Source organism: Talpa occidentalis, unplaced genomic scaffold (assembly GCF_014898055.3).
Source record: "Talpa occidentalis isolate TD23 unplaced genomic scaffold, MPIMG_talOcc4v2.1 talOcc4.4, whole genome shotgun sequence".
In the NCBI taxonomy this organism is placed as follows: Eukaryota; Metazoa; Chordata; class Mammalia; order Eulipotyphla; family Talpidae; genus Talpa; species Talpa occidentalis.
In genome coordinates this window covers 11,778,000-11,791,921 of record NW_023604295.1, presented here as the reverse complement: position 1 = coordinate 11,791,921, position 13,922 = coordinate 11,778,000, and the positions used below count along the sequence as shown (strand labels likewise).

The window sequence follows — 13,922 nt, the reverse complement described above, 5'->3', positions numbered from 1 at the left end:
ACTTTAATACAATTAGTGAACAATACAGAAAAGACAAAGAATATAGTTTCTAAATTAAGCATCCAAGGTTACCTAACTCCTTGCGGTTGAACGTCCAGCCAAACAAGATTGGCTCAAAGCAAGACCCGAAAGCCTGCCACAAGCCTAAAGCACCATCCAGCAGGGACCCAAAGAAAAGTCTGGGAGGAAAAGAGCAAAATCAAAACCAAGAGAAAAGCTGCCATTGTTAACGTCCCCACAGGTCTCTCAACCACATCTGTTTCAGCAGGTCCAGAACCAGGAAGCTATCACAGTTTCTTCACATGTCTCTCTGCTCCATGTACCTTCTCTCAGTCTCCCTCTGGCTCTGCATCCTGCTTCCTTCCTTCCCCAGACTCCTCTCCAGCTTCTTCTCCTACCTGCTCAGCTCCGCCCTCCTTTGGGTGGGGCAGGGAACCTGGAACCTTCCCTTTTCCTGGAGACCACCCTGTTACTAACCCATCTTTTTTTCCCATTGATGATATATACCACAGATTGGTAGATGAGGCCCAAATCTGGCCCATTGCCTATATTTGTAAACAACGGTTTATCAGAATTACCAAGTCATTCATTTCTCTACTGTTTGCTTTAATGCTACAAAACAGCAGTTGGGTGGTCATGACTGGGATATATGTCCTGCAACATCTAGAACATTTTCTTTACAGAGAAGAATTTACCAACCACTTGCTGTATAATACACCATCAATGACAAACATATCATTAATGATACTAGAGCCCTTCATAGCAATCACATAAACCAAGGACACATACATACATTTCTTTACTAGAAAATCTTTTAAGATTTATTTTTATTTATTCATGCCTATGAGAACTAGGGGTGCAGGCCAGAGGTGTGGGAGTATGTGTGAGAGCATTCACCAGAGACAGAGTGGGAAGCAGAACAGGCATCTACTGAAATACACTGCTGAGGGGAGCAGCGGGCGAGACAGGAGAGGTCTGCTGCGCCATGTGGGAAGCTCTCTGATGGGGTATGGAACTCATGTTGCAGTGGCCAGAGATAGTTTGATAGAGCTGAGATTTAAGCCCTTGCACCACCAGGGAGACACTTTAGACCAAAATCTTATCTCCAAAAAATATAAGAAAATTGTCTTCAAATCCAGTATTTTCGTGCTCGAGAGACTTAAAAAGAAACAGACACACATATTCAAAAAGTGTTCTTTTATTATTTCTAGTAACATATATTGTATAAATACTCTATTTTTATATGCCCTTTTACAAAAGCGATATAACTTAAAAGTTTTATCATTAGAAAGAAATGTATAAAAATAAATATGTTATTATAGGCATTTATTACAAACTATCGTCCTTCTCAGAAGGAACACACAAACCAATACTTATAAAGTACATAGAATTTATAGTAACATATTTTACTATATACATATGGAAAAAGTCATATTCTCTCTCATGATAGAAGAGCTGAACAGACATTCACCAGGATATGACTGTTGGACCAGCTGCTGGGGATGGACCTGCTACCCCTCAGTAGCCTCCCCACCTCGAGACAAGTGATGCCAATGTCCCCCAACACGAGGGACCCTGTTCTCCACACCCCATCTTTGTTCTGGCATTACATCCTATGTGTGTGATTGTACTTTCTTGAGACACAAATAGTTTTCTCTCAGTCCAAGTTCTTACAGGAGGCTTACATTAGGAGCAAAGAAAGGCGGGAGGTACCCAGTTCATCATTCCTTGTCTAGTTTTTAACCAGCATCTGATACATCACTCTGTTTACCTCTTGGGAGACTTCATGGACTTTTACAAATACATGAAGTAGCAAGTTTGTCAAAATTTACAAAGACACATCATGGCATAGGAAGGTAAAGATGGAGCCCTTTGATGTGTCTCTCAAGCTGGCTGATCTTGAATTCTTAAAAAGTGACACCCCAGCGGCCACCAACAGCGCTGGTCAAGAATCCTAGTTATACCCCTATCTTGCTCCATTGTTTGTGAGGTAAAGTAAGCCTCCTTTTCAACTTCAGAAAGTCCTCTTTCTGCTGCTTTCCATTGCCCCACCCTCGTGATACAAAGTAATAAATCAGTACCAGGAAACAGGTTGTAGTACTTCTTAATCTTATTTTGACAATTGATTCTATTTTTTTTTGTTTGTTTAAAATTGTCATAGATGTAATAAAAGGAAGAGTAATAATGCCTGGGGCTTTATTATGCTATATCATTGCTCAGAGATTAATAATCATCCTTAACTACCCTATCACATTTGTAACTGGGAGGATATTCTGATGACCTAACTGCTTTTCTACCTACCTCTACGCTCCCAACTCACCCACACTCCTTGATCACTGGCAAGGTACTCAGGATCCCTCCAGCCCTGTTGATTTCAGTGCACCAGCCCTCCCACCTTCACCTGGGTCTCCACCCGACATGGCTTAGCTGCATTCTGCCAGGGTGCAAAAGTCTATGTAATGCTTAGGTTTTTTCAAAGGATCGCAACTCTCATTAGACAACACTCCCCCATCATGGGACAGACACTTCAAGGTTCTCTTCTTGTAACCCTTCCCACAAGTCTTGGAGCACGGTGACCAGTCTCCCAGCTGCCAGCGGGGACAAGGCAGGTCGGCACAGGGGCGCATGCTGGCCGGCTTCACCTCCTTTGCACACTCGGAAGCCGGCTGCCCATGAAGATCACGGCACTCCACCACTCTCCTCTGCCAGCCCAGGCCGCACGACTTGGAACACTCGCCCCAGTCCTCGATGACCCATTCAGAGAACGTAGGGATGGCGTTGAAAGACTCCTTCTTCTTCTTCACAAAGTAGGTGTATTTAATCTTCGGCCGGATGGCTTTGCCCACGGTGAGGACCTGGATGGTCAAGGGCTCTTTGAGAGGGCTGAAGCTGCGAATTCTTTCCAAGGCTGCGGAGGAGCCGCTGTACCTCAGGACGCTGCCTTTGTGCGTAATGTCTTGCTCTAAGGTGGACAAGGTGAAGTTGCCGTTCAGGATGTAACTGCCATTGGCGGCTTTGATGGCGAGAAAGCTTCCATTGTTTCTGGATCCTTTTGGATTCCGCTGTTTCACCTCAATGTTTGTGGCTCCCGTGGGAATTGTGACAACATCATGATATCCAGGTCTGCAGACAGGAACAAATAGAATAATCTCTCACTCACCGTTTGATTGTAATATGTAAATGGAAAACATGGTCATCACTTAGAATGTAATTTTTACCAGCCCTGTGGAACGTTATGTCTAAAGGATCATGTATTTGGGAATATGACTTACTTGGCACTAGTCACTGATCCTGTTATTTTTTTGCACGTAGATCCATTTCCTCCACAAATGCCACATTTATCGAACTTCTTATTGGAGTCTATGATGCGATCACAACCGGCTTTTACACACTGTCCTTGCACGCAGACAGAAGTGGAATCTGGGCTGCAAGGGGTACCATCAACCACCTAAAAGAAGAAAAATGTGTTTCTAGTATATCTGGGGTGACAACCAGCAAGGAAAGAGGTAATGGGTAAAATCATGAGCGTTTTCCCATTATTCTTACATCTCTTGCTTTTCTAATGATTGCAATTAAACAGTCCTCTATGCATAACACACACTACTTTACCCTTTGAAGAATTTTTGACATTTGTTTATAAACCTAGCTCACTTGTAGTTAGGGCAATGAAAGCAGAGCTTTTGACAATTTGGCAGTCTGTTTATTGCTAGGTCCTTCATGCCTCGTAGCTGGCAAAAGTTGGTGCATAAGAATCACTAGTTGGATGTGAAATCTGTAACTGGGGAGTATTTTCATAGCTACAAGCTGCTAATAATGACACATGATAATCTTAACCAAACTCGATTCCATTTTCTAACTCCAAGCCAGATTTATCCCCTCAGCAACACGAGGTTTCTACTGTAGGTTCTCAAATATGAGAGTCATCAATACTCAAGACTCCCATTTGAATAAGTCCATTTGCACATGTTATTGCTGGTCTCCCAGGAACAACTACTCTGGACCATGCCCAAGCTATTTTGCAAAACCACTGCCACGTTAATTTATCTGAGCATGAGTAAAAGAACTTTTCTTTGCATATAATTGCAGTAACAATAATAAATAACTGCAAGGGTCATTAAGGACTGCATTCAAGCTTCATTTTTTATCTGCAATACCACATACAAAGCAGGCAGTTACCCATGTATCCAGAAAGAAAGGAGTTTGCATTTGAAATTGAGGCTGTCAATAAACTAAAGAAAGTGCATTAAAGATGTTCTGAAAAGGGAGCAAGGCAATGCTTTGGTTCAAAGGAAAGAATTAAATACAACCACAACTACCTTGGGCTGCAAAACGAAGAAGTAGCCAATGCCTTTGGCTTGACAGATGAGCTTGCACCTGTCCTTTGGTGAGACTCCAGCATACTTGGGTGTCCACTGGACCGCCAGCCCACTCCCGAAGGAAGCTTTGGAGAAGTCGTTATGTGCCTCACATTGCTCCTCTCTGAAGGTTTTTCCTGGGAAGAGACCATATGATAACATTATCTGATTTGAAACCTCCGCTTGGTGGAGACATTGGTGGACACACCTTTCTGCGTCTCCCATTTCTACTCACCAGTAGTGTATGGACAGTCCTCCGTGTTACACGACCTGTAGCGCATGCGCTTCCCCACACAGTACTTCCCTCCGTTCTTGGGAACTGGGTTGTCACATTCCCTCACAGTGTATTGAACTCCGCCACCACAGGTCCTGGAACAGTCTCCCCAGGGTCCCCATGGCCCCCAGCTTCCATGAACAGGAGTCTAAATAGAGACATAAATCATCAGTGTTAGACTCGTCTACAGAGGACGTTTAGGAAATTAAAGAGAAAAAACAAGGGACAAAGAATCAATTGTGAAAATATCTAAGATTCCTGCCAGAGGACACAGAAATGGGTGCTTACTATCTTTTAGCATATTCTGTTCCTTTCCATTCTGATTTTTTTTAAAGATTTATTTATTTAAGCATATTCGTGCTGGGGTAGAGGCCAGAGGTGTGGGGGGTGAGAGGATTCAACAGAGAAAAAGTGGGGAGCAGACCAGGCAGATCTACTGAAATACACTGCTGAGGGGAGCAGTGGGTGAGACAGGAGAGATCTGCTGTGCCATGAGGGTAGCTCCCTGGCAGGGGATTGAACTCATGTTTCAGAGCCTGTGCTGAGACTTACCCCCTTATGCCACCAGGGAAGCCCCATTCTGAGTTTTAAAGGAGGGGTGTGTATGCATGTGTGGCAGTAGAAAAACTCACATCAAAATGCTTCTCGTTGGTCTTGTTCACACACTTGCTGTTGACACACCATTTCCCTTCTCCACAGCTGGTGCCATCCGCCCAGGGGAAGTGTTTAGTTTGGCACACCATCAGCCCGCCAGAGGTGCCAGTACACCATAGCGTCGAACATGTGCTGGCTGCATCTGGGCAGTGTTTGGAATCCTCCCCAAAAGTAAACTGGCACTGTCGGTTGGCATCATACAAGGTCCCGGGTAGATCGGAGGGAAGCTTTATGGGGCTATGGGGCTTATCCAGCAAACATTCCCCTGCCAAGAAAAATGTCAACCAGTATTAATGAAGGGCAAATGAAAGCATGTAGAGGGTAGATCAGTGTCAGAAAATAATTATTCTAAGAGGTAATATACAGCAAGGTGATTTGAAAGCTGCAGAATTGTTGGGAGAAATGCTAGGAAGATTTAGATGAAGATGTTATCCACGGTGAGGTGTTTCTGTAATAACAATGGCAGGAAATTACTATTCTGCACAAAATTTAATTGAATGTGCTTTGGGCTGGTAGCACTGTCTTTTATTGGCCTTACGGTCTCAAATGCATGATCGAGAACATAGGAGTTATTTTGAAGGAGGGAAAATAAAAAGAACCAAAAAGAAATGGCTGGGTTAACAAGAAACTGCCATGAGGCAGCTTGGATGCCATTAAGAAAAAGTAGCTGCAGCATCTTACCGTGACCGTTATCCAGAAATGACGTAATCATGTAGGCACTGCACGGAGACCAAGGCTGGCTGCGGTCCAGATTGGCGAGCATGGAAGCCATCATGTGGGAATCCTGGGTCACACCATTGATATTGGCACATTGCTTGGCATCATCGTGTGGCATGTTAAACACATGGCCTAAGAAGCAATCAGATACCCACATTAAGCTACAGGTTCTTTGAATTTCTCTTTTCCAACAGGGATTCGTTGGTTCAAAAGTGGTACTTATAGAGGAAGAAATGTATTTAGACCATTTATTGGGAAGACAATGTAGACAATGTCTGCATCTCACAGGGTCTAAACAAACATCTCAATTGACAAATGTCCATAAGCTCCTACTATCTTAGTTTGGATTCTAACAAAGATGACCATGTTTGGAAGAGTGGAAATATATATTCTGTAGTTTCAGGAAGCCCTGGCCCCTAAAGTAGCAATAGAACCTGCAGACTCTCATTCCCAAATTAATATTATTTATTACATCAAATTCATGCATTGGGTTGAATTTTTACTCTGAAAGGAACTTACCTAATTCATGAGCGGTGGTGAAGGCAGCTTGTAAGCCATCATCTTCAATGACTGAGCAGCTTCTGCTGGGTTCACACATAGTTCCAACATCAGCCATTCCAAGAGTATCACAAGTATGGGCCCCACATAAGTCCTGAAAGGAGTTAAGATATGCCTCATGAATAGGGAAATGACATGAACCTTGGGTCCTAACTTTTTGGCAGGATGGCAGATGCATGTTTTGGTGCATCTATGTTCAATTTTTTTGAGCTGTTCTTTTGGAAATATTTCATGGGGCTCTAGCTAAGATTTTTCTAATGCTATTCAAATAGGACTGTCAACTCTGAACACTCATAATAATTGACCATGCTAGTCAATGAGAAATATGTAAGTGCAAAATGCCCTATATTGGATCTTCCCTGTATTGTTGTGTTTGTTCCTCAGGCAGATAGATGGTAGTCTTCCTCTCACCTGTCTGGTGAAAAGAATAGCTGTGTCATAGTGCTCTGCATCCCGGTCACTGGGTGTGTTGTGCTGCTTTTGCCAGTTGCAAAAGTTCCGTAATGTGAGGGCAGCATTGGAAGTCACTTCTGGCCCCTTTCGCTCCTCGTAGATGACCAGGATCTTTACTACCACCAGGCTAACTGAATTCCGAATGCTCGGGTGCTTGTACAGCCTGGCCGCCACCGAGAACAAGGTGAGTAGGTAGTGCTTTAGGCCGCTGCCATGGAATTCAGCCATGGACTGGTCTGCCACTAGCATGGTTTCCACATAGCGGGGGCTGGATATAAATCGCTTCTTTCTTACATTTCCAGTTCCTGTAAAGAAACAAGAAAGACAGTGTGTTCAGGGTCAGGCTAGCCAAGATGAGTTGCTATCCTTGATCTTTAAGGAGAGTCTAACCACACAAAGCAAATGAAGGCAAAATGCCTGAACACCACTCATAAAAACATTTGCATCTCTCTTCGCTGAAAATATTATTTTAAGATAAAAATGTCATGTGCGCCTCTCAGGCCAGTCCATACCCCTTTCTTTTTCTTTTTCAGTAGAATTTCTTTTATCCTCTTTGAAATTCTACTATCTGAGCCAGGCAGTGTGCACAAAGTCCCACCCAGTTGTAGTGAAAATGTGGAGCAAGGGCTGCGGGCAGTGCACCCTGAGTCAGCTTTCACAGGCCAGACACTCAAATCCTGAATGAGATCATCGGGCTCCACGTGGAAGGCCTAGGGCAGGGCTGGGGCCTCTGCCAAGGGGCCGGCCTGAAGGAATCTCAGCCTGCACAGCTCCGCTCTCTCATTCCAGGGGTCCCTGGGGTGCAATGTGCTGCTCCTGCCAGCGGCTCCTGCCAAATCCGGGCACAAGGACCACCCACTCTGCCCTGCTGCCTAATGCCCTACTCCTATTGCCTCGGGGGAAATAAATCCTCGCCTAGTGCTGATTGCTTAGTAAAGAGCCCTCCCCCGCCTGGCAGAAACCCGGCCCTAAACCGGGCTGTGCCCACCTAACTCTTACAAGTTACTGATACACAGGGGGCAAGAGAGAAGCAATCTAAAACGAAGCGCGTTCAAATTAAAGAAGAAAAAAAGGCACCAGCGCGGTAGAATGAAAGGCAGGCAGAGGAAGGCTCAGCACCAAGCACCAGCGGTGACTAACTTGCAACTACGCTGGAGAGCGGACTATGGCCGCGAGAGGGAGCGCAAAGCCGGAGGCCGGGGGGCAAGGCTTGGAGGCGGGGCGAGCTGGGCCAAGACCTCCCAAGCAGGTTCTGCAGAGGGGCCCCGCCGCCGCCAGTGGGCCGGAGTCAGCCACTCCGAGGGTGGAAGGGGACAGGGGCCATTGGAAGAGGTAGCGGCGCGGGCAGTCCAGGCTCGAGCGTTGCGCATTCCCAGGTCTCCAGCGCTCCCTGCGCGCCAGCTCCGCCCTCCTGTGCACAGCGCTTACAAAACTCAGCGCAAAGTTGCCACCCGAGCAAAGCGCACAGGCGCACTGGTTAAAAGAGAAATGAACAGGATGGACAGAAGTTGCACACGCTCACACTCGATAAGGTGGAAGGAGTTGGGGGAACTAACGCGCCCTTCCCGGTCGAAACGTTTCTCCTTAGTCAGCAGAAAATCGTGGACTTTTCTGTCCTCTTTCAATCATTCATCACTTGGGCCACCGAAAATTGTGCTCTGGCCGGATCTGATCAACTCCCCAGCCCCAACCTCATGCCACATTCCTGCACCCCAGATCTCCGTCCTGCCCGCCAACAGCAATCAAGCACAAGTCACGCGGCACAGAGAAAAGTGGGGTGAAGGGGATGGATGGAGAGAAAAGTGAGAGCAAGAGCAGCTCTTCGGGGGCTGATACCTGTCGGCTGTCCGGGGCGCGTCGACGCCCGGCCCTGCGGTGGCCACTGTGCCTCTGCGTCCTCGCCCTCCGGTCCAGGGGCCTCCGCGGGCTCGGACTCTTGGTCCACGACCCCGCACTTGGCGCCGCCGCCCCGTCGCCTGCGTCGCAGGAGGTGGAACTGGGAGCGCGCGGGCGGCTCCTCCCCGGCGGCCGGGGCGAGGCGCGCGGTGCCCACGGCGGGCGCGGGCTGGATGAAGTATTCCTCTCCCTGCAGGTAGAAGACGCCGCGCACGCCCTCGCACAGACTGAGAGCCGCGGTGGAGCTGGGGTCGCCGTGCACCTTCCCGGAAAAGAAGCAGTTGGCCAGGTCGCCGGTGGGATCTGCGAGCTGGGCGTCGGGCCCCGGTCTGCGCCCCACGGTCTGGAACGTGAAGCCGGGCGCCAGGAAGCTGCGATCTGGGTGCAGCTCCAGGTTCAGCTGCCGGCCGAAGGCGTCCAGGCGGAGGCGCGTGGTCCCGGGTTCCGCCGCGCGCTCCAGAGTGGGCAGCACCAACTCCTCGTCCACCTCCGCGGGGCGCCCGCGCACGCCCGGCACGGCCAGCAGCGCCACGGCCGCCGCGAGCAGCAGCAACGCGGGCGCAGACCCTGAGCCGCGACCCCGCCGCGCCGGCTCCGCGGTTCCCATGTCGCCCACCGGCGCGCGCCTTCGGAACCCCGAGGGGACCGCGCTCCACGCCGAGCCCGGAGAGGCGAAGCGCGCCGCGGCGCTCCCGGCAGGAGAGCTATTGTTTGGATCGGGAGCGCAGCGCCGTGCAATCCTCGCTCTGGATTGCTGCAGTTAATAATTACTATTATTCTTGCAAAACGCTCTCGGAGCCGGCCGCAGAAGGGGCTCCCGGAGTCAGCCGCTCGGGAGGACGCGCGGCAGCTCTGCCCGTGCGCGGGAAGTTTTTCTTCCAGCGCAGAGTGGGAGGCACCGCTGAGCCCGGCGGCTGCAGGGACCAGAAGCGCCCTGGAGACCCTCTGCAGTGGGGGTCCTGGAGCTCCCCTCCGGCCTCGGCCGTGACCGCCGTGCAGCTCGCTCTGCGCAGGGCTCAGTTAGCTCGGTCCCGCCGCGCGCCCTGGCTTCGAAAAGGACCCTGGCTCGGAGCCGCTTTCCAGCGAGTGCAAGGAGCGGGTAGCCGGGGCAGCCCTTTTATAGTCTACAGAATGCGCTGCCCCCCTCCCTCCTCCCTCGTGGCCGCCTTTCGAACCTCAAGACACCGCCCCTTTAAAACACGCTCCGGACCGCCCGGCGGGGGAGGGGGGCGGGCTCCGCTGGCGCCTCGCCAGCCGCTCGGCAATCTGGGGGCGGAAGGCGCAGGAGGGGCGCTGTGACCAGCACTTTGTACGTCTGGGGCCGCGGCGGGAAGAAGGTTCTCTCTTCCCGGACCACCCTCCCTTCCCGCCGCCCCGCTGGTGCCAGCGCGCAGCTCGCGCGCGGAGCTGCAGTACCCCAGAGGGGCCGTCGGGCGCAGAGCAGAGTCCCTTTTCCAGGGTTGCCTGTCCCGGAGCTGGCCCGGCGTCGCCTACCCCTCTCATAGTCCACCCACCCTGGGCGCCCCGTGCTCCCCAATCTGAAACGTGAGCCAGAGCGGTCTTTAAGCGCAAACGCCCCATCCCACCGCCCCATCTGCTGCGCCTGCTAGGACCGGTGCTGCTTTCTCTCTTCGCCCCGACTTTTCTCGGGGCGAGTGGGGTTGACCCAGCGACTCCTCTAGAGAAAGCCTGTCTGGGAGGGGATCAGGAGGCACTTCCAAGGCTCTTGATTTGAAAATGCGTTGGCAGGGATGCTTTGGCCTGGCCGCTGCCCCTTCCAGCACCAGCGCCCACCCCGCCCTGGAGACGCTTCTGCGGGGACCCGGCTCGCACTCCCGGAGAGGGTGCTCCGGAGCGCGGCTCCCTTCCCTAGAGTCTCGCGGGGGAACTGCGCTTTCTGTTCGCTCCAGAAAGAATCAGCGCCCGCCCAACCTCCTTCCACCGAATAGCAGCTGCAGGACGTAGGCCAGGCGGGCCGGAATGTCTAGGCACCCCACTTTCCGTGCCGAGGCCAGCCGGATCGCTGGAACTAGAAAGTGTGCAGAGGAGAGACGAGCAAGTCTGCGCCTTTCTCGATCCCTCTGCTCCCTCCCCACCAGGAAGAGAAAGTATTTCCCTGGCTTGGGCAGGCGACAGTGCTGTGCCTGGGCCACCTCTAGGTCCCTAGGAAAAAGCCGAGCAGCACTTCCATCGAGGAGGAGGGAGGGGCTCAATGACCCGGAGGAAGGAAATGTTTCTTAATGCTGCTGCTTCCATGGGCGGAAAACCGCCCGGACAATGGTGAGAACTTCCGCCCAGAGCCCGGGCAGACCCGCGGCCCGAAGCCCGCCCCCACTGCTGTCTGGCCGCCCCCCCCCCCCGCCCCCCCGCCTCGGTTGTCACCAGGGTTTATCTCTGCTCTTCACTCTTTCCTCCTGCTTCGTTCTGCCCCAGCCTGGAGCGACCTCTCCAGTCCTCAGACGCTCCCCTTCTTGCCACCTTTTGCTGGATGAGACTTGCCAATTCCCCTTTTCTTTCAGAGGGGAGAGCTTACTTGAACTGCAGAAAACACCCCAAAACCTTGCTTGCCACTCGCTGGGAAAGCTGCAGTGAGACAGAATGGCACCGAGAGGGGGAGGAAAATGAAAAAGGAAAGTCCCCCCTCCTTGACTGGGCTTAGTGAGGACCCCCCTCCTGGCCCGCACACTCTCAGGAGTGTGTGCATTTTGGATGCCAGGGGATGGTGCTGCCTGTGCTACCTGGGAATTAGGGATATTTTTAACAGCTGAGGGGACCCCAATGACCAGCTTTTCCTCTTTGCTTTACTCCTCCACTTTCCCATAAATATTTTGACCCAGTGTTTGCTCTTTCTCCTTTCTCCAGGCCTCTCCTTCGTAGGGCGCTCATCCAGCCCCATGTCTCCTGCAAATTTGTCTTTGATCTATACCCCACCCGTGGGCCCAGTCACTTCAACACTGACCCGCCTGACTGTTTATCTCTGTGGCATTCCCCAAACAGCCCTGCTCCTCAGCCTGGTTTATGTATATTTTTTAAATTTCACTTTTCATTGAGGTAAGCGTTGCTTGACAACGCTGCATGTGATTCAGAGGTACAGAATCACACCTCCTTAGATGTAAGTCACCTCACCACGCCCTCCACCTGGGCACCCAGCCTCCTCCACCACAATGCATGTGTCACAGTTGGTTTTTAATGTGTTATATATATATATTTTGATTTCACATCATTTTTTCCCAGCTTGGGGCAGCAGGGGAGAATAGGTAATTGGCAGAACATTTGGAGAAAAGTCATTTTACAATAGAAGATATTGACTATGGAGTCATGAAAACTCGTCACAAATTCAACAATAAATTGTCAAACTTCTTGCTTAGAAGAGGGTTCTGGCAACAGCATTGCTGACCAGTAATGGGGTCCACAGACTGGTTTTGATTGAGAGATTTCATTCAGGGAAGGCCTCCCAGGGCCTGAGAAGCTCACCAGCTCAGTGAGGGGAAACATGGTTCCCTTGAATTGGGAAGAGATAGGAAATTCAGAAGACCAGAAGAATATGTATAATTTTCTACAAAACTGTTTAGTGCATCCTAATTTGTTAGCGCCCCTACATCAACTTCAACTTTCAAAATATATTAATTCAAGTTGAGGCTTTCATCCATTTCTGCCTCTAGTGAGTTCTTGTTGAAAGTTGGTTTAAATTCAAGGAACACATTTTTAATCTTGAAATGACTTACTTCAGCTCCATTATAACTTGTGCATATTGCATGTTGTGTATCTACATAGAGCTGAAAAAAAAAAAAAACAACCAACAGTTGCTAGAGGCATGTGGATGGCCTGTTTTATTCACTGGGGTTTTCTCCAAATTTCTGTTCTTATGCATAATGACTCCAATCTGTTGTGCACCTGTAGTTCTGGGAAATGATTCTTTTATAATCACTTCAACAGAGGCATGGATGTAAGAGTTGCCAATTACTAAGCTTGAAAAACTCCATCCATGCTCAGAAGAACATTTTAATCTACTTACTTTTTTTTAAAAAGATCAGCACTTTTGGGGCTTTTGTGGAATTACACAAATTTGTACCTTTAATGTATATATATATATATATATATATATATTTATAAACAGATTTGGGAATTGAAAAAGTGTTTTACTGTAGAAATAAGAGCCAAGGAATGAACTTTGTAGACACACTAGTAGAAGGGACATGTAAGGTGGAACTGGGTAAGTTTCAAACTCCCACACTTTATAAAATGTTTGTTTAGATTTGAAGGTGCATTCAAAAAGATCGCCCGTGGTCTTAACCCTTACCATAGTTCTGATTTTCTTTTCATAGAATACATGGGTGATTATGTAAACAGAAATCTTGATATGTTCTAATTTATAGACCATAACCAATTTTTATATTTGTAGAGACGAATGAAGTTAAACTATTTGATCTAAAAGATTTTTAGGATTAGCAGTTTGCTATTTTAAAAACATTCTTAGCTTTTATAACACTGATAAAAGGAAAAAGTTTCATACATTTTAAACTAAAAAAAAGACAACTGTTAATTTTTTTATACTTTATTTGTTTCATTTGTTCATATAGATATAATATTCACAGTTCTCAATAAAATTATTTAAAATTAACTATTTAACAAGCATCCAGAAAATGAGCAAATCTGGTCACAAATATCAGCTATTAATGTTGTTTTAGTGTAAATACTATCTACAGAAATGATTAATGCACGTATTTCATAAACATGTAATGCTATTTCTTCAGTTTTTTCATACCATAGAATTAGAAGTGGGAAAGTTGTTTGGTATTACTGCTTCACTTGAGAACAAATGGTCTAAAATAATATTTGCACAAATGGATATTTTAGTTGGTCATAAATGAGAAAATAGAAAACATTTATTTTAAGCAGCTTGAACATGCAGGTATATAAAAATTCTGAAAACAGAAATATTATAAATTGTATCTGGATGCCATAAATTGCTGTGACCCCAAATTCAGGCGCTTGCAAGAACTGAGGAGAGTATA

At 48.3% G+C, this 13,922-nt stretch overlaps 1 protein-coding gene across 1 annotated transcript; it reads right to left on the bottom strand.

The window, feature by feature from the left end:
* Window positions 1-1,196: 1,196 nt before the first annotated feature.
* ADAMTS1 (ADAM metallopeptidase with thrombospondin type 1 motif 1) lies at window positions 1,197-10,488 on the bottom strand. The gene is made up of 10 exons (XM_037524822.2): window positions 10,324-10,488; window positions 8,848-9,661; window positions 6,970-7,316; window positions 6,520-6,652; window positions 5,965-6,132; window positions 5,262-5,548; window positions 4,591-4,777; window positions 4,317-4,492; window positions 3,273-3,448; window positions 1,197-3,123 (listed from the first exon to the last, which is right to left on the bottom strand). Exons 1-10 carry the CDS (start codon window positions 10,486-10,488, stop codon window positions 2,424-2,426), a joined length of 3,153 nt encoding a protein of 1,050 aa, XP_037380719.1. The 3' UTR covers window positions 1,197-2,423.
* Window positions 10,489-13,922: the final 3,434 nt, after the last annotated feature.

What these genes read in the sequence shown, in the direction of transcription:
- ADAMTS1 (XM_037524822.2), bottom strand. Translation starts at nt 10,488, where the DNA reads ATGGGGCGTTTGCGCTTAAAGACCGCTCTGGCTCACGTTTCAGATTGG. An exon ending in CGCCCGACGGCCCCTCTGGG is followed by an intron (nt 9,662 to 10,323) that starts GTACTGCAGCTC and finishes TATTAACTGCAG; the next exon opens with CAATCCAGAGCGAGGATTGC. An exon ending in GGACTGTCCATACACTACTG is followed by an intron (nt 4,493 to 4,590) that starts GTGAGTAGAAAT and finishes GTCTCTTCCCAG; the next exon opens with GAAAAACCTTCAGAGAGGAG.